The sequence below is a fragment of the Phocoena phocoena genome, chromosome 16, assembly GCF_963924675.1.
Source record: "Phocoena phocoena chromosome 16, mPhoPho1.1, whole genome shotgun sequence".
NCBI classification, from domain to species: domain Eukaryota; kingdom Metazoa; phylum Chordata; class Mammalia; order Artiodactyla; family Phocoenidae; genus Phocoena; species Phocoena phocoena.
Window position 1 is genome coordinate 49,214,591 of NC_089234.1, and position 19,887 is coordinate 49,234,477.

The 19,887-nt window shown below is 48.2% G+C and overlaps 1 protein-coding gene across 2 annotated transcripts in view; it reads left to right on the forward strand.

The window, feature by feature from the left end:
* Positions 1–19,887, forward strand: part of GRID1 (glutamate ionotropic receptor delta type subunit 1) — a 670,781-nt gene that overhangs the window by 393,296 nt on the left and 257,598 nt on the right. For both annotated transcript variants that reach the window (XM_065894102.1, XM_065894104.1), the window contains exon 5: positions 16,087–16,140. In XM_065894102.1, coding sequence (XP_065750174.1) covers positions 16,087–16,140 — 54 coding nt within the window. The remainder of the gene's footprint in view (positions 1–16,086; positions 16,141–19,887) is intronic.

Sequence of the window (19,887 nt, forward strand, 5' to 3'; positions counted from 1 at the left end):
TGACAGTAAGTTCTTCATGAGAAGTTTTGGAGTTTGGGTTCTCAGCTAGCTTTCCAGGCTAACTGCAGAAAAAAAGATGTTCCTTTTAATTCTAGTTTTGCCTGCAACTTGCCCTTTTTCATCAGCCCTGGCACAGGCCATGCTCATCCCTACTGTGCCCTCCTACAACCTCCTTGGATCAGTCAGTGTGCTCAGTTGCCAACAACAAAAACCTACTCTAGTTACCTTGAGCATAAAATGAACCACTAACCTCTGACTGACTTCAGTTTTATTGATTTCTGATTGATGAGACAATTCTGATTTGTTGCCCATGTTTAATGCCTCTTTCCCTCAAACTATTTTAAAATGACAGTAAAGTTAAATGTTAAAAACCCACAAGGTCAAAGACTACATGGGAGGAGACAACAGTTGGTGAGATCTTAGGGCTAGTTTTTGGAAAGTGGAGAGTGGGTGGAGGAAGGGTAACTGATTCAGCTGAGGTAGGGTGTTACAGCCTCAGTGCCGATGCTCATGGGAAGTGAGTTGGTTCTACCTGCTTGAAAGCCTTAGAACCCAGAGGCCCCAGAAAGTGGGACGAGGCAGGTGGCAGAAACCAGCAGAAATTAAGCAGAGATTTGCATGGAGAGTAGTAGGACCTTTACTTCCTTTTCCTGACTTCAGAATGCCAGCAGCTGGAAGATACCCTTCAGGCAGGTTATTGGAAGAATCTTTTCTGGAGAACCTGGACTGGAGAAAAGACCTCCAGGAGCTGAAATTGTGGAGGAGAGAGGTGTCTTCCGATGCAAAAGCAGGGAGGCCCACCAATCCATCCATCCACAAGCCACATTCATGCCCTTCAGTGAGCTTTTGAATGCCCCACTTTATTTTTTTTATTGAAGTATAGTTGATTTACAATGTTGTGTTAATTCCTGCTGTACTGCGATTCAGTTATGCATATATATATTCTTTTTTAATATTCTTTTCCATTATGGTTTATCAAAGATATTGAATATAGTTCTCTGTGCTATACAGTAGAACCTTATTGCTTATCTATTCTTTACATAAAAGCTTACATCTGCTAACCCCAACCTCTCACTCCATCCCTCCCCCGCCCCCTTGACAACAACCAGTCTGTTCTCTATGCCCGTGATTCTGTTTCTGTTTCATAGATAGGTTCATTTGTGTCATATTTTAGATTCCACATGTAAGTGATATCATATGGTATTTGTCTTTCTCTTTCTTACTTACTTCATTTAGTATGATAATCTCTAGTTGCATCCATGATGCTGCAAATGCCCCACTTTAAACATGAAGGAACAACCAGGGATTATTATGCATTTGAGGAATGTCTCTTATATGAAAGAGAGAGTACAAAACAGATATGAAAAAGGAATCCAGGGCCAAACTTAGTTTAGGGAACAGAAGAAAACATGAAAAACCATATCACTGATAATCTTAAAGAGATTAAAAATATTTTTTGCTTAAGACATAAACAGGAAGCTATGTAGAAGAACAGAGAGCACAAAATAGCAACTGAAAGCAAAAAAAATAAATTAACTGAATTTTTAAAAGCCCAATAGAAGTATTGGAGTTGAGGAAAGTAAGAGCCAAAGTAAAGAGGTATGAAATTGGAGAGTAAACTTGAGAAAAATGAATGGTTTAGTCTAGAAAGTTTAATATTCTAACAGAAATCCTAGAGAAAGAACAGATAAAAATGGAGACAAGGCACATATCAAAGAAATAGACGAGAAAATGTTTTGGAACAAAAGGAATGTGTCTTCAGACGAAAAAGTCCTATCAACCATTTATCTCTTAGCCAAAATAAAGGAAAAGAACACCCACCTCAAGGTACTTCAATGGCAAGTTTCAGAGCACGAGGGAGAGAGAAGAAGGGATGCAGAGAGAGAGAGAGTGAGAGGGAGAAAGAAGAAAAGGAGGAGGAGAGGAGGAAGATGGGCAGGTGACATAAAGGACACATGAATCAGAGTGACATTGGGATGCCTAGGAGTAATAATGGATGCAAGGAGATACTGGAGAAGCGCTATTTTTGTGGATGAGTTAGTACTACCCTATTATGTCTAAGTGAAACAATCAATCAATGTGATAGAAAAATTTTTAAGAAATTTCTATACATGCATAGACTCAAAAATGTACAGCCCACGCACCTTTTCTTAGGAAGATGCTGTAGGATGAGCTTCAGAAAAAGAAAATAAAAACCAAAAAGATAGAAGTAAGTAATAACAAGTATAGAGACTCCAGCCAGCAGAACAGATAGGAAAGTCTCAGGGCAGTCCCTGGTCATCCAGCTGGAGAGCAGGGATCCATACAGGAGCGGGGGAGAGAGGGCTCTGAGAGGCTGTCTCTGGGGCCAAAGGGAACTGAGAGATGCTTTTGTATGGCTGAGCATTTGGACAAATATATTATAGAACTTGTATAAATGCAAATAAAAGTAATTGCTAATGCAAGAAAAACAAGTTGTATAACCAAGAAAATACTTTAATCACAGTCTACTACTTGGCTTAGTAGGAAACAGTGTTTTCATAATATTGTCTCACAGTTCTGGAGGCTTGAAGTCCAAGATTAAGGTGTCAGCAGGGTTGGTTTCTCCTGAGGCCTCCTTTCCTGGATTGTAGATGGTTGCCTTCTTTCTTTGTCCTCACATGGCCTTTTCTCTGTGAGCTTGCATCCCTCATGTTTCTTTCTTGTTATAAGGACACCAGTCAAATTGGATTAGGCCCATCTTAATGGCCTCATTTTAACTTAACTCTTTAAAGACCTTGCCTCTAAATACAATTACATTCTGAGGTCCTAGGGATTGGGGCTTCCACATATGAATATGGAGGGCCACAATTCACCCCATAACATCCCGAGGACATTTCTGTTAGTGTCCTTTTGTGATTCTTCAAGGTAGGGATATAAATACAGTATATCTCAAACTTTCTCAGCATAGACTTTTTTTTTTTACAGGAGAACTTAGCATCTCCTAAGCCTTTTCCATTCCATAGAACACAATCTGGAAGCTCCCAATTCACAGGGTAAAAGCCAGGCTCCATTGCATAGCATAAGGCCCTGCTGATTGGGACCTGGCAGTATTTTAGTCCATAACTCATGCTTCGTGCTACTGACCCTTACACCCCTGATTTTAAGCCACAGCATGACCAACAGTGAGGATGGTTCACACGCACATTGAACTCCAGCTGATAGGTACTTGGGCCAGACAATGCCATGACTGCCTCACCAGCAGGCCCTGGGCACAGTGCAGCTTGACATAGTGAGAAAGAACCTGCTGGAAAGAATGGGTGTGTGGTCTCAAGGGCTTCTCCACATGGCCAGTCTGACCTCTCTGGAATGCAGATCTGACCATACATATACCATCCTAACTTGCAAGGCAAGAAGAGGTTCTGGTCTGGCCATTTGGATAGCGCAGTGGCGTGACAGGGCAGGATAGGGTGCATGGCATTCCAGGACTGGGCAGGTGGGTGATGAGTTAGTCAATACACTCAGGGAAGAAAATGAAGCTTTAATTGAGGACCACCGTGGAAAAACATTGATTAATAAAGGTTAGAGGATCGGCTACAGGGTTCTTTATACAAATTATATTTTCTGTACTATATCCATGAGCTAAGAAATCTCCATGGCTCATTTTGATTATAATTGATTTTTGCCTCACCTAATAACCTTAGAACCAAATCCTTATTCATAAGATGTGAAGATGTGACTCAACCACCATTCTTAACAAACTGAATGCCCCTTTTCACCTCCAGGCTTATACATGCTGTCTCTTTAGACTGGAAGACCCTCCCATCCCACCACTGCCCAGCCCCAGCAGGGGGCTTCTACTTGCCAGGCAAGAGTTGGTATCTGGTTCCTGATTCACTGAAAGCCTCTCTATCACTGCACTTTCTCCCTTGGTCTAGTGGAATTCTCTCTCTTTACGGCTGTGTCTCTCCCAGTCAGCTGGATTTATTCGAGGATGGGGCCCAAGACTGCCTCATCTCCATGTGCAGTATCCTTCTTAGCACCCGACACCTAGTAGGAGCCCAGGACATGCTTGCTAAATGGGTGGGTGTGTTCTGCTGTTGTCTCCCTCCCACCTGCTCATGGATTTTCCTGAGGGTGACACGTGCTTCTTTGACTTTTCCATCTCATTAATCCATGAAGTGGACAAGTCAGAGAATCCTGCTATCCTCCCTGGGGCCTCCATCATGTCTTGCTCTTTCCTCAGGAGGCCTATGGGGTGGGTCCCTTTCTAGCCTGAGGCCTCTTGCTTTGTGCCCATGGCCCTTCCCCTGGGCCCTGTACTGCCAGCCGGACACTAGCCAGCACTTGGCCCTTCCCTGGGCCATGGCCAACTGATACCAGGGAGGAGAGAGTCAAGATGCATCACGCCCACACTGAATGACCACCAGGGGAGGGGCGGATCCCCTCATGAGCTTCCCTGTCCTTGGAGTCTGGTGGGACAGATGGCTAGTCCAGACATGGGGACAGGCTGTCTCATGCCATCATGATTTGAGCTGTACCCTTGGGCTCTCCCACCTGGGCACAGATGATGCTATTCCTGTCTGTGACTCCAAAGAGCTGACCATGTAGTTATATACTAGTTTGTAAGCTTCACTTTCTTTTTCTATTAATAGGGGATCATAAATGATCACCTTCCATGATGGTTGCAAGAATTAGCGGCAATGTAGATTGAGGTTTACATTTTAGAATAAGCACCTTGGAGGCCGTATGAAGAATCATGGAAAGAGGAGTGTGGATTTGAGGCAAGAATTTTTGAGAGATACAATAATGACTGTGCTGGGCATTTTTGTTTTTTGATTCGTTAATATTCTTTTTATTTGTGCCCCGTTTTCCCCCACAAAGCGAATGAAGTACAACTATTTATGTATGTGTATGTATATATTTGTGTATGCACACACCCACAGGAATAGGAATGTTTGGAGAGCTTAAAGTTTAAAATTGCCCTGGGGGTCAAGGTCATGCCTAATACCAAGATCAGTAGATGGAACCAGTGGGGTGCCTCAGATCAAGGCAGGTTGCAGGATGTGATAGGTGGTAAATTCATTGTGTTTTCCACTCCAGGTACTGAGCTTGGAAGCCTTGTATTCAGAGAGTTTTTTTTCTCCAAATGATGCCACCCCATGGGTAGGGCCTTTCCAGGTCCTTTGTGCAGGCAGTAGAGGTGGAGGGCGAGGCAGGTGGGCCACACCCCCGAGGATGAAGCACAAGAGTATTTGGCTTCTCCATCTACTCTGCAGCACAGTGCAGAGTGACAGTGGCTTTACTGTTGGGCTCAGAGGACTTCGTGTAAAAACTAAGCTCCTGGCCATGCCCAGGTCTGGGCCCCAACTCTACAGAGGCTTTGTATTTGGTGAGAATTTATATTGTGGATTCCTCCTCCCTCTTTTCTTTTCGCTGAGTTTGCCACATCCTTTCTTCCTTACTCCCCAAGACCTCGGAGCCCCACCCATGGACTCTGAATCACTTTCAGGGGATCCAGAGTCCAAGTGAGCCCCAAGATGAGCAGCTGTTTATACCCCAGCTCCCCAGCCCCCTGTCCCAACCCCAGCACAGAGTGTCTCCCTGGCTTTCCTGTGTCACAAATCAGCGACTTGTATCCTGACAATTCCTGAGCCAGGGAACTCCTTTCCAGCACCCAGAGAAAGAAGCGGTTCTTGTGTCCAGAACTGAAAAGAAGAGATTTTTCTCCCTATTTCATTCTCCCAAAAGTCAGGCTCATAAAAAAGAATACAAATTACACCCAACAGCTCTTATCAGCTTGGTAAAGAATTGCTACTTTCAACATTATTGCCTTGAAAAGAATTCAAACGCTTCCATCTTTTAAAAACAATTTAGGTTGAGAAAAGGAATTAGATACATGTGCAGAAATGGCTTGCCTGGCACAATTTGAAGGGGTCGCGGTATTAACCTTGAACGATGATGCTTTAATTGAGCAGCAGAGACAGTGTAGTTGTTCTCCCAGTGGACGTCCCGCTGTGGGTCTTGGTCTCTGGGGCTGACAGCCACACATGGGGGGGCAGGCCTCTGAGGCATTATGTGACCCAGTGGCACTAGGAGGGACTTTTCTGCCCCAAACGGTCCCCACCCCCTCCTTCAGCAGCATCTGATGCTGTGGGTCCCCAGAGCCAGTCTTTGGATGCGCACCGCGCCGGCTGAAGCTCCAGTGTGAACGCGCAAATACCCGTGGGAGGGAGAGAAAAACATTTCTAATCAGTTTTAGACTTTTATTTGCTTATATCTGAAAATCGCTTGAAGCTGGAGCTGGACAGCAGAGTGTTTGAGAAATGGTTCAACGTAGCCACCTGCCACCCAAGAGCAGCATCCCCTGCCCCCTCAGGACCACGTGGTGAGACTGTTCACAGCCCACTGCAGAGACTGGCGGCTGCTCTCACCAAACCAGAGCAGGTGTAAATAAGCTCAGAAGCCATTTGTTCTGTTGTACACCCTAGTCTCCCAAAATGATTGTGTGGTAGCCTCCATGTGGCCAAGGGCCGGGTATACCTTTGAAAAGCTGGCTCCCATTCCCTCCCATTAGAACAGCTTGGGTGTCTGTGAGAGTGAGAACACAGAGGGCCTTATTTGACTTCTCTGCCTTCCAGGTGGCAGGGAAATTATGGACCATTGATTAAAATCCAAGTATCCATCAGTTTCTACTCATCGGCGCTGCCTGGCTTCACTTCTCCAAGTTGATCTTATTAAACAGATCGTGCCTGCGAGCAGACTCCATTTCATTTTTCTGCTGTTATTAACGCTTCCTCATAAATTGTCCACATGTAGCATATTCTCACTTTTTATTACAGTCAATTGCACTGCCTGTTCAGCCCTGGAACCTGTCTCTTTCATCTGAAGGATCCACAAATGATCTGTAATGAATCTTCATCCCCCAGAGGCCGTGAGCTGGCCCTTCTGCCCTCTGTACAAAGTGCGAAGGTGGTTTGGAAGAGCTGTTTATCTCAAACTTGGTAAACAGTGCGGACTGAGGGCAGGGAGGTCTCATGATTGATTAGAAAATTGTTTAGATCCATCAGATTTTTACATGTACTTAGTCAGTTATGCTTTTTTTTCCCCCAATAGCAACATAATAGTTTTTCTGAGATCAAAGCAAGTGTAAGAAACAGATCTCATGAACAGCACTCTCTCTCAGGTGTGATGGTAATATCTTTTTAAATGCCATCGATGGACTAAACTAGTCCAGAACTTATTGTGTTGCTAAGCAGGATAGATGGGAACTTTCATCAGGAGGTTCAGAACTCAGCACAGGACTTCCCTGGTGGCGCAGTGTTTAAGAATCCGCTTGCCAATGCAGAGGACACGGATTTGAACCCTGGTCCGGGAAGATCCCACATGTCGCGGAGCAACTAAGCCCATGCGCCACAGCTACTGAAGCCTGCACACCTAGAGCCCATGCTCCGCAACAAGAGAAGACACCACAGTGAGGGGACCGCACACTGCAACGAAGAGTAGTCCCCGCTCGGAAAACTAGAGAAAGCCCGTGAGCAGCAATGAAGACCCACACAGCCAAAAAAAAACAAAAAAAAAAGAACTCGGCACAAATGAAGAAACGATTACATTCCCACAAAAAAGCTCTAAAATCTGATCATGTTGGCATCAGCTTCTAATGGTCACGATATCTTGCATTTATCCACCTTTCACATTCACTTCACTTCATTCTCAGGTTCTCACAGATGTGTAGAAAAAGGATGCTACTTTCAAATACAGGCAGGACTGACTTTGCACAACACAGTGTTAACTGGAAATTAAGTGCGTATCGATGCCGTGGGAAGCGAGGACACAGGCTCCTCATGCGTGGGTTTCTATTAGTTCAGTACCTACTGTGCAGAGTGATGGCTGCCTGTATGTCAATATCCCTTTACACTGTACTGGGCTTCCTATTTATGCCCCTGACCTTCCTCATGCTGAGCACCAGGGAAATATGCAGGCGTGTGAACCCACCATTCATTTCTTCCATAGACATCTTCTGAAGTTCACTGTCTGCCAGGGTTGCCTGGTAACTGCACCAGACCTCGGCCCGTGAGGAGCTCACGTCTTGGTGATGGACTGGAAGCTGCTCTCCATATACAGAAACCCTTTGGCAACCGGAGGACCACCTGACCCAGGGGTTCTGGGGAGGGGTGGTGGAAGGAAACTCCAGAATCCAGGACCTGACTTTACAGCAGTCCCTGTGGCTCCACACGCCAAGCCTCACCACTGTCTGCATCGTCTTCCAGCTCAACTCTTGGTTTTTCATTAAACATCTACAAAAAGTGCCAAGAATGAGTTTGTCTTTGTTTGGTCCCTGAGTCGGCATGATACACTCGAAAGTGCGTGGGATCTGACATCTGAAAGGCTTGATTATGCTGCCTCGGTTGCACTGACTTGCTGGGAGACTTTGGGTAAGTTTCTCCATCTGTAGGCTCAGAACCTCTGTCAGTGGGCTGTTGTGAGACTCAGGGAGGTTTCATGTGCAGAGGGCTTAGCTCCGGGTCAGGTGGCAGAGTTGTTCAGTGAGTGTCAGTGATTGGACCCAGCCTGCCAGCAACCCTCACCTCCATCCAGCCTCTCCCAGCCAGAGTGTTCCCTGAACTCCCAGGCCACAGGCTTAGCTCTCCCTCAGCAAAAACACCCTCTTATTGTCCCAGAGTTATGTTTGGAAGCTATGCAAGATTAATTCTGCCACACCTTCCCCAGGTGGCCTTGTGTAACTGGGGTGATTTCCTTGTCTCCACCATGCTCCAGCAAACCCCCCTTCTGTCCCCTGACACACACACATGTACTCAGGTGGCTGAGTTTCCTGCTCCCACCAAGGGTGAGGGCCCTGGGCTTCAAGGAAGCTCTAGCAGAACGATGGGTGAGGTGGGAACAGAAACCTCACACTTGGTCAAGAGGTGCCATCTATTGGGAAGGGTCTGGGAGAGGAAACTGGGAAAGAGACCCACATAGAGCCCAAGATTCCCCAATAAGCTCTAGGAGTAAGGATGGAGCCAGAAGTAGGAGCCATGGGAGACTGGGGGAGATCCTTAAGGCAGTTTTCTGGTGAAAGTAGGCTCCAAGAGGTTCTAGAGAAAAGACTGGAGTACAGAGGGCCAGAAGGTATCTGAGCCAGAAGTTCAGGCCCTTTTCCCAAGAAGGCAGCCCCTGGGAAGGATGGTGTGGCCTGACCTAGTGATAACTGCCCTTTATGGGGTTCCTCATGGTGGTTCTAGAGAAAAGGCTGGAGTACAGAGGGCCAGAAAGTATCTGAGCCAGAAGTTCAGGCCCTTTTCCCAAGAAGGCAGCCCCTGGGAAGGATGGTGTGGCCTGACCTAGTGATAACTGCCCTTTATGGGGTTCCTCATGGTGGTTCTAGAGAAAAGGCTGGAGTACAGAGGGCCAGAAAGTATCTGAGCCAGAAGTTCAGGCCCTTTTCCCAAGAAGGCAGCCCCTGGGAAGGATGGTGTGGCCTGACCTAGTGATAACTGCCCTTTATGGGGTTCCTCATGGTGGTTCTAGAGAAAAGGCTGGAGTACAGAGGGCCAGAAAGTATCTGAGCCAGAAGTTCAGGCCCTTTTCCCAAGAAGGCAGCCCCTGGGAAGGATGGTGTGGCCTGACCTAGTGATAACTGCCCTTTATGGGGTTCCTCATGGTGGTTCTAGAGAAAAGGCTGGAGTACAGAGGGCCAGAAAGTATCTGAGCCAGAAGTTCAGGCCCTTTTCCCAAGAAGGCAGCCCCTGGGAAGGATGGTGTGGCCTGACCTAGTGATAACTGCCCTTTATGGGGTTCCTCATGGTGGTTCTAGAGAAAAGGCTGGAGTACAGAGGGCCAGAAAGTATCTGAGCCAGAAGTTCAGGCCCTTTTCCCAAGAAGGCAGCCCCTGGGAAGGATGGTGTGGCCTGACCTAGTGATAACTGCCCTTTATGGGGTTCCTCATGGTGGTTCTAGAGAAAAGGCTGGAGTACAGAGGGCCAGAAAGTATCTGAGCCAGAAGTTCAGGCCCTTTTCCCAAGAAGGCAGCCCCTGGGAAGGATGGTGTGGCCTGACCTAGTGATAACTGCCCTTTATGGGGTTCCTCATGGTGGTTCTAGAGAAAAGGCTGGAGTACAGAGGGCCAGAAAGTATCTGAGCCAGAAGTTCAGGCCCTTTTCCCAAGAAGGCAGCCCCTGGGAAGGATGGTGTGGCCTGACCTAGTGATAACTGCCCTTTATGGGGTTCCTCATGGTGGTTCTAGAGAAAAGGCTGGAGTACAGAGGGCCAGAAAGTATCTGAGCCAGAAGTTCAGGCCCTTTTCCCAAGAAGGCAGCCCCTGGGAAGGATGGTGTGGCCTGACCTAGTGATAACTGCCCTTTATGGGGTTCCTCATGGTGGTTCTGGGCATATCTTATGAAACTCGGGCCTCGTGGTGGCGGCTTTGCTGATTTCCTTATAAATGGGCTCCTGAAATTGTCCGTCGTCTCGCCATCAGCTACTCCCCTTCCTTGCAAATCGGGGGCATTGCACTCCCTCGTGCTTCAGAGGGGTGACATCGCACAGAGAGAATTGTTCCTAAATAGCATGTTGTTGCAAAGGCAGCAGTGGGTCTTTAAAGTTAGCTCAGTGTCTTTCCTGGGAAAATGCCAGGCCCCAGGCTCCATGGGGGGAATGTTCTGAAATGTTAGAGTTGGGGTTTTAAAAAGATGCTAGTCGTTGACTAGCTTTCATTATCTCAGGCTCCCAGTGTCGGGGGGGTTGGGGGTGGGGGATGCTGGATAAGTGGCCAACAATTAACACGTACATGAATAGTCAGTGGCATTGGCACTTTGTAAAATAAATCCTCAGCGATGTTGCTGGAAGGCTTGCATGTGGAGGTTTTTTCCACTCCATTTACTATTCCTTGAGGCCAAGATCAAGTGAAACAGCCTCAGACTTGAGAACGGCAAGTGGTACAATGGTCTCATACTTAGGAGGATAAGTTAACCTGGGAAGGAAGGCACCGCGGCTAGTAAGGCCATTTTCTTAGATATGAATAAAAGATCATTTTGTTCCCATAGTCAGAGGGCCAGGCTCAAAGGCTCGTACATTTGCTCTGACTGTTGTCCAGGCCTTTTAGGGAGCCGCATTATCAAGGGAAAGGAACATAGGCTTTGGGGACAGATGGACCTGAGTTCAAATCCAGTCTCTACTAACAGAGGGGCTTGTGCAAGACCCGAGTCTAGATCTAGATCTTAGTTCCTCGGCTGTGAAATGGGGATGAGAACCTACCTGGCTCCTTAGGGTGTTGTGAACCAGGCAAGACCTGTGGCTTGTCAAGTGGATGGGTTGTATTGAAATATCTGGCTGGTGCTTGATAAAAGCAGGCTCTTGTTGCCCTTGGAAATGGCTGCAACTTGGTTCTGCATGAAAGACTGAGAACACAGAGGAAAGGGAACAGGCTGGAGATGCTTCCTCTGATCCCTCAGAACTCCTGTCTTCTCTGCTTCCATCCAGATGTTTGCATATTAGCACTGAGCCTCACTTCCACGTGGTCCCAGCCCCTTCCAGGCGAGCTGCCCCACACATCCCATTCCTGGCAGTGCTAGGGGCTGCTGTCATTTTGGGAGCCAGGAGCTGGGGTTTGGTCTGCCTCTACTTCTCTATGGAAACTGTGGGATCAAGGTGGCTGGGTGTTCAGGACAGCATCTAAATGTCCCCTGGCGCCTGGCAAGCCTGCAGGGATGGTGTGTCCTGCATCACTTATACTCTGGCTCCATAGATGAGACTGGCCATAGGAAAAGGCACCCTGAGGTTCGGACAGGGGCTGCTGCTCACGGACGAGGGGACACATTCCCTCCTCCAGGTGTGGGTGTGGGAAGAACACCTGCCTTCCGCTTCCTTTAACAGGGGTCCACCTATGACAGTGCACTTATCTCTCAAAAGGGTGGTATGTGGGTGTCAGAACAAGGGCAGATGTCCAGTTCTGCCTCTGCAAGTGATGTCCCTTCCCACTGGCTGTCTCTGTCCACCATCCCAGCTCTTAGCCTGGGCTACGAGCCACCTGAAGCATTTTGGGTCTCCTATTCAAAAGGGGCTAAAACAGGAGTCAGCATGATTCTTTAGAAGTTCCTACCTCCTCAGTTCTTCTTCTAAAGTTCTCCACTTGCCACTCTATTGAGGGACCCCAGGGGTCAGGCCTTTGGGTTCTGATGGTCTGGCATAGCCTTTCAGGGACTCAAGCAATGACCTAAGCAGGGCTGCCTGTGCTGTGCCGAGGCATTGCGCCACTGAGGGCATCCCTTGGGTTCATTGAGACCTAGTTTCCAGGGACTGTGCGGAGCTCCTGAAGTTGCTCAGGACTCTAGCAACTGCCACTGCATTATTTAGTGGGGAGTTTCACAGCCATGGTGCCCCGTTCCAGGAGAGAAGCCCGGTTGCAGGAAGCCAGCCTCCCTACCTGCAGTGAGCAAGTGACCAGGAGGCCAGCCGGAGCAGAAGGCCAGCTCCACTCCCTGCCTACCCATGGAATGAAGGGCCTGCCCTTATTTGTCTAGTTGGTCTAGCACTCCTCTGCAGATGCTAGCGGTGTTTTGCAGTGGTAAACCCGCAGCGTGGCTGGGATGAGGGGAGGCCCCACTGTGCTGCCCTGAAGGGTCTATGGACTCGTAGAGGAGGCAGTGCTGACCATACCTGCGTGTTTGTTATTGGTCTGTTGGCTCCACAGCGGCATGGCCGAGACTCCTGGCTCACACCCGTGTGCAGGAGAGTTAGGGCAGCTGCTGTGTGTGTCTGGTGCCGTCTGTTGACTGAAAGAAGGAACACATGAGAGATTACCCACTTCTACACATTCAGAAGAGACCATCGAAGGACAACCAGGCAGGAGATGTGAGTGGAAGGCGTAGGGAGGGCCTTCGTGTTCACTGATCATCCATAGTGAGCTTCTTTCTGGGCTGGATGCTTCACCCGTAATTTCATTTAATTCTCACAGTAACTGTAAGATAGGAGGTGTTTGTCTCAGGTTGGGTCCCCCGAAGCAGACTTTGGGGCAAGAGTGTGTGTGACAATGATTTAGTAAGAAGTGTTCCCAGGGGAATTAAAAAAAAAAACCTGGCTGGGGAGTGGGAACGTGGAACAGGGAAGTGAAAGCAGCCAGCGAGGGTGCATGAGCGAGGTCGTGTGGGCTAGCCCCGCAGAGGGGATCCGAAAACAGCTGAGCCCACGCTCTGAGCAGTCCCCAGCAGGGAACGGGGCAGCTGGGGTTTGGATATATGGCACCCTCAGTCCTTGGTGAGGGTGTACATTTTCTCGAATGCCAAGGAATGTTCGGACAGCTGGCCACAGTGCCTGCCATTGGCAATGAACGCATACGGGGAGCCACTGGGCTCCGAATTCCTAATGGGATTTGAGGGGCACCAGGGCAGAGTGTCAATAGTACTGCTGGCCGCCGAACACCCTGTATGCATGGGACTGCCGCTCAGAGAGGTGGAATAGCTCACCCAGGAGCCCTCAGCTAAGCAGAGGCAGACCTGGGATTCGACCGTCCTCTGCTTGCCTGCCCCCTCCTTACCTTGCTGGCTCTGAGATGAAAGGGAGGTCTTGGGGGCCTCCACCTGCCTCAGACATGGCTGGGGAAAGGACTGCACTTAGAAGGGGACACGTCCACTGGGCTGGGAACATTTAGGGCTCTGCCCACGGAGCTGGCAGGTCTCCAGCCATCAGTGGGGAGGGGTGTTCTTGCTAAATCTGCGGTCTCTTCTGCTCACCATCTATCTCAGCTTCTGTGGGAGTTGCACCCTCTGGAAAAGACTGTAGCCAAGTGCTGTTTATCTCCGTGTGGGGAAAAGAGGCTTAACAAATTAGCTAATTGCTAACTGGTGAGGGGGAAAGTAGGACAGGAAAGTTGGCCAGTTGTCCTGTGGGGTTTTCTGATCAATTCTTTCCATCATTATCTTCCACGCATGAGGATGAGACCAGGTGGGAAGATGCTTAATGTAGCCAGGGCTCGCACCTGCTTCCTGGGATGTCCTGGCAACTGAGTCAGGTCCTCTGCACTGCTGGCTCCTGCAGGGACACTGGAGGACCTCTCACCTGCACAGGTGCACCAATACCTTCAGATTCACAGAACTATACATTCTGGAGTAGAGTTCTCAGCTCCAGAGGCTAAGAGTCAGGGTTCAGAGCTCTGAAACAACACAGCATGTCAGGCACATGACTATTCCCAGTGAGTTAGGAATCCAAGGAGTGTGGCCCAGGATCTGCATTCTTAAAAGCTCCCTAGGAGGTTCTTACATGCAGCCAGACTTGAGACTCATGGCTGCAGAATGCCAGTGCATGATGGTGTGTTACCCCTCACCTGTGGTCAACCTCCATGTTGATACTTACATACCATATATGGCCCTGCTATCTGCCATCCATGTAGGCATTTCCACAATGAGATCTTGTTGCTCCTGCGGCAACCCACTCCACCTTGAACTCCTTGGAAAGTCAGGAACTTCTCTTCTATATTGAGTTGATATCTGCTCCCCTGAGTACAGGAGCCTTAGGTGCTAAATCAACTCTCAGAGGTTGCAAAGAGCAATTCCAACCTCTCTTGCACACCTGCACTGTCCCTGGTGACTGTAACTGGCCATCAGTTTTCACTGCCCCATTCTATGACCGCTTCCAGTCTGGAGTGCCCCCTATCATGCAGGGTGGCCCAGTAGTCAACCCCCCAAGGGGTAGCACAGACCCCCAGCCCCCTGGGTTACTGGGGCAGGGAGGCTCCTTACCACTATGTGACTCATCTGTTAAGAAGAATGAATCAGATCTCTGTGTACTGAAGAGGAAAGATATTTTTGATACACTAAGTCAGAAATGACAGTGGTAACCTGATGTGTATTTCATGATCCCATTTTAATTAAAACATCTGTCTGATAAGTGTATGTAGATACATACATGCAGGTGTGACTGAAAACTTCTGGAAGGGGCCATTTGGAACAATCTCTGGGGGATGAATTTGGAGGGATACATGGGGTGTTTTCACTACTTCAGTGCATTAAAAAATGGGGCAGGTTTATAGGATAATTTTGAACATTTTAATTTTTCTGTATTTTTCTAAATAAAAAGTGACAAAAATTACATTAAGAAATACCAAAAAAAAGTAAAAATGAAAGAGGACTACAATCTGAGCTCTCTCCCAGGTTCGTAGATGGCCTGGAACAGTGCCTGGCACTCAGCAGTATTTGGCTCGTGCTAACTGTGAGTATTCTTACAGGACAGGCTTGAAAACTACCAGTCCCTCCTCTTTTTCAATCTGTTGGATTTCCAATTTAAAAAGGGAGAGAGCACTCATGAAAACATACGAGAAACAAAATAAGTAACTGGGTCCTATCTGCTTCGCTCTCCTATACTTCATTCATACCTTCAACAACAGTATTCACTTATATATTGAACACCTACTATGTGCTGGTTATAGTGTAAGGTTTTGAGACACAAATGTGACAGCCACAGATGTGGCCCCTGACTTCATGGAGACCCCCACCTTGGTGAAGGAGATAGATAATAAAAAATAAATAAGCTGATAATTATTCAAGTACAGACACGGCAAGTGCTATAAAGAAATAGAACAAAATGCTCTAAGAGAGAATGATGGGGATGGGGGTCACTGCCCCGGAGCAAAAAAGAGCCAGTTCTAGGGTCCTTGATGGGTTCTTTAGAGCTGAAGACAGCTCAGAGCCCCAGCTGTGAGCTGCCATCTTCCTGGGTGTTGTTGACAAGCTGCTGTAAATCCCTTGTTCCAGATTCCTGATTCTCTAGCCTCAGGCAGCAATGAGACATTCCTCCCTGAGCACCCCTCCAGAAAGGTGTTTGCAGGCATTCTCCAAGAGGAGAGAGGGGAGGGATGTCCCCGCCCATGGCCCTGTGACGCCTACTGGAACTGGACTGGCGCATGAGAGCTCCGAAGAACAGCAGGAAATCAGATGTCCATGTTCAAATGATGCGTTTCGTAGCTAAGGCAGCCAGAGCTGACCCCAGGGGAACGGCGTGCTTTGTGCGGAAAAAATTTTCCAGGAACAATGTTTATCAAACTCCATCTCGGCAGTCATCCTGTGCGTCTGCCATCTTCTGGCTTGCTTCTGGTCATGTTTTTTTTTTTTTCTCTCTCTCTCTCTCTCTCTGCAGGCCGTGGAGACCAACCTGGCTTCCAAGGACAGCCACTGGGTCTTTGTGAATGAGGTAAGAGCCCCAGAATGGTGAGGGGCGTGGCCTGCACTGAGCCCCTGCCCCTTGGGAAAGTGCAGAGTGATCCTTGGTGCTGGAATAGATTCCAGGGCTCCACCGTTCAAGACAACAGGTGAGAGAGGTAAACAGAACTTGCCAAGATACTCAGCCAGAGCAGGTGGAAACCAGGGGAAGAGTGGAGATCTGAGTCCAGGAGGAAGTCAAGAGTCCGTGAGAAGTGGCGTCAGGCATTAGATGTACAGGGTGAGGGGAGGTCACCAGTCAGGGGTCAGAGACCGGAGAGATGAGGGCGGGTTAGAAAATGGGGTGCAGAGGGGGTGGGCAAAGGAATGCAGAGGGGATGGAGGCTGCATTTCCTGCAGGAGGTTGAAGGTATGTGTGTTATGTGACTCTGTGTGAGGGTGTGTATATAAGAGTGCATGGGTGTGAGTGTGTAACTATATATTTGTGAGAGTGTGGATGTGTGTGCAGAAGTGTGTGTGTGCATGTCAGTATGTGTATGTGTATAGGTGTGTGTGTGTGTGTGTGTGTATGTGTGTGCGCACCCCCCGTGCAGCTGGTCAGGGCACGGTTCAGTGGAACCATTTAAAGGGGGTAAATGGGAAATCTCTCCCATGACTGGCCGTTCCACTGGTTTGGGTCCTGGGAGGAATGGGCACAGCAAGGTTTCACTGCAGCCTGGTCTGCTCTCCACCAATTACACCGTAACTTGTCCTGGCCACCTCCACGCTGCAGACATTACACGGGAGTGGCCTGTGATGCCATGCCCTCTGCCCGCACATCCATTCAGGAAGCACCCACCAAAGCAGCCTGGTGACCCTAGCCAGCTATTAACACAGCTGACTCTAGAAAGTGCTTCCTGGCACGGGCTTTCATCAGCCCTGTGGCCTTCCGTTGCTCCTAAATTAACTGATCGATTTCTAATGGCCACATACTAGAAGATGCAAGGTTTATTGTGCAGGTAATTTATGCTTTTATGATGTATTTCTTCATCGGCTCAGTGCTACTATGGCTGAAAGAGCTTGGGGTGGCTGATTTTATAATTTTGCAGGTAGTATCTGACAGTAACTGCTTGCAAGACCCACCTTTCGAGGTTTGTCCATAAATTTATATCTTATTAGCGCCACGTGTACACGGGCCAGTGGGAGACATGCGAGGTAACTGTCCCTTTCCCTCGGGTTGTGGATGGTTGTGCTGGTGATTAGGAGAAGGGACATGACAGCCGCCTCCCCTTTCTTCAGAGCCTGACAGAGTCCCCCATAGTCCCTGGGAAGTTTGATCCTCTGGGCTTTGCCATCGTCTTTATAGGTTTCTTTTGTTTTGGAGGAAGGATGCATTCTATGTACCACTTAAGGCAAATATGTAGTGCTGGCTTTATTTTAGGGCGGCTCCTCCAAATTGGATAGCCAGTGTTTCTCTATTGCCAGTCTTCCAAAAGTGCTCTATTTTTACATTTCTAACTTATTTCCTTTTTCCTCCCCTGCATCCCGACCCACTCCCACTCTTGTCTGTCCCTTTTATTCCCTTGCGAGGGCTGGGGTTAACACTAGCCAATGTGAAGTGCCCCCAGGACATTGCCAGGCAGCTGGAACCCAGGACTTACTTAGTGCCACTGGGAGGCATCAGGTGTGGGCACACCTGTCAGAGCCACACTGGAACAGCCTCACCCAAGAGGATGGCTGTGTTCCACCCCAGTCATCAGTGCACCACACTGTTAGCTGGCACACCAGTCATGTGACTGTCCCTGGGATAAGTGTGTCTTCCTCCAGAAGTGACCTCCCTCTTTCTTGGTTTCCTTTTCTGTGGGGAGGCCAAGCACTTGTCAGGGCATTTTGTGTTTGTTAACATCCTTATCTTCATCAACAACCCTGTATGTCAGTTATTACCATCCTCATTTTGCAGATGGGAAAAGGGAGGCTCAAGAGGTTAAATCACTTGCTCAAGGTCATACAGCTATTGAATGGTGCATTTGGGATTCCGTATGATGACTGTCTGGTTCCAGAGCCCTTTCTACCAAAGGACACCATCATGCATGTGGCCCTGACAACGATCCTTAACCTATGGTCAGGGTCTAATTCAATAAGGTCAGTCAGTAAGGCTCAGGTGTGCATACGGACAGGGACACTCTTGGGCTGGCCTTGGTGTCAGCTCGTGGACATTCCTGAAGCCTGTGATCTAAAGGTGGGTCCTTTTGTAAAGCTTTGACCCTTAGGCCCCAGTGTGGCCTCTGGTTAATGGCTAAGATGTTCTCTAAATTGACTTATCCTTAGGAGCTAGCCATATTCAGAACTGCTGTTTCCTATTACAGCATGGCCCCATTGGGAACAAGTCCTGTTTTTCTTATGACAGTTAGACTTCCAGGCTTCATTCAAAGAACCACAGACAAATATTTTCCCAGTTGCTTTTCCGTTTATCAGATGTGATAGCTAGGAAAAAATAAAATAGGAAAAAAAGAGGAGCAGGCATTTGGTAACTCCAACATTGTCTCCAGAATCCAGCATCTACACCGGGGCCCCATCTTCCCTCTTCCTGAGCTGCTCCCCACTTCGCTGGAGGAAGTTTGGTCCATCAGATGAGCTCAGGTCTGTGCCTCTTCCTACCACGTTTTTCTCCAAGGCGGTCCTCCAACTCCACCCCCTGCTTCCCTCCTTCCTTACAGGCTCTGTCCTCCAGTTTCCCTCTCTGTATTTGACTTTCTTAATATATTTTCCTGGATTCAAGATAAACATTCAAGGGCACATATTTTTGTTTGCTTTCTTCATGCAGTGGTTTTCTTAATATGTCTACGGTACCCCTTCACCAGTGAATATTGGTGTTGCATGTTACAAGCCTGTTTTATTTGGAGAAGGGGTAATTGGATACAGAGAAAGGTTTGTGAATATGTGAGCCTCACTGACAATTTCTACAGGTCTCTGGGCTCCACTGTGGGGACACTGGCAAGCAGGTGTGCTTTGGGGTGTAAACTCTATTTTTATTGATTGATTAAATTACACGTTAGTTTGGAGGAGGATGGGGGATTCAAAAGAACGTGTGGAAAGCAAATTTAAACATTAGTCAAGGTGGCCACAAGGCCGTGAGTCCCTTGAGGACGTGGTCAGAATCCAGCTCACCACTGAATCCCCAATGCCCCATGCAAAGAGTAGATTCTTAAAAAGGTTTGGTTGCAGGCAAGTCGATGTACTTAGGATAGGGTAGAACAAGTTGCTTTGAATAGTACTTCCCAGCCAGCCTCTGAGAAAACACAAAGACAACAATTAAGATGGGGGGCTCAGGGATGGAGGGGACAGCTCTGGGTCATTCATCGGAAGCTACCAGTTCAGGACCAGTCAGACTTGACTTTGGCTCCCAGAACCTCTTTATCGGCTCGTCTGGAGAGCTTCCTGTCCACGTGGCTCTGGCCCAGTGATGCACAGGTGTCCTTAGTGCTGGGTGGAGTCAGGACGCAGTGGAGAATGCCCTCCCTGAGAGGCGCTGTGTCCAGGCAGGACACATCTGCCTCATAGCCTGGCCTTTTGGGAACTTTCTGGAGGAAATTCTTTTATGGAATATGTCTATCTCTCCAGCCTCTTCCAGAACCATCTGTGAAGGGGACTTGAAGCACTCCATTTGTTACTGGACAGCTCTCATGGTTAGACTAGTTCCTCCAGACATAGAAACAAAAGCAAGCTTTGCTGGAAATGGTTCAAGAAATGCAGAAGCACATGCATAACCCTTGCACTTAGGTTTTGTCAGCAAGTGATG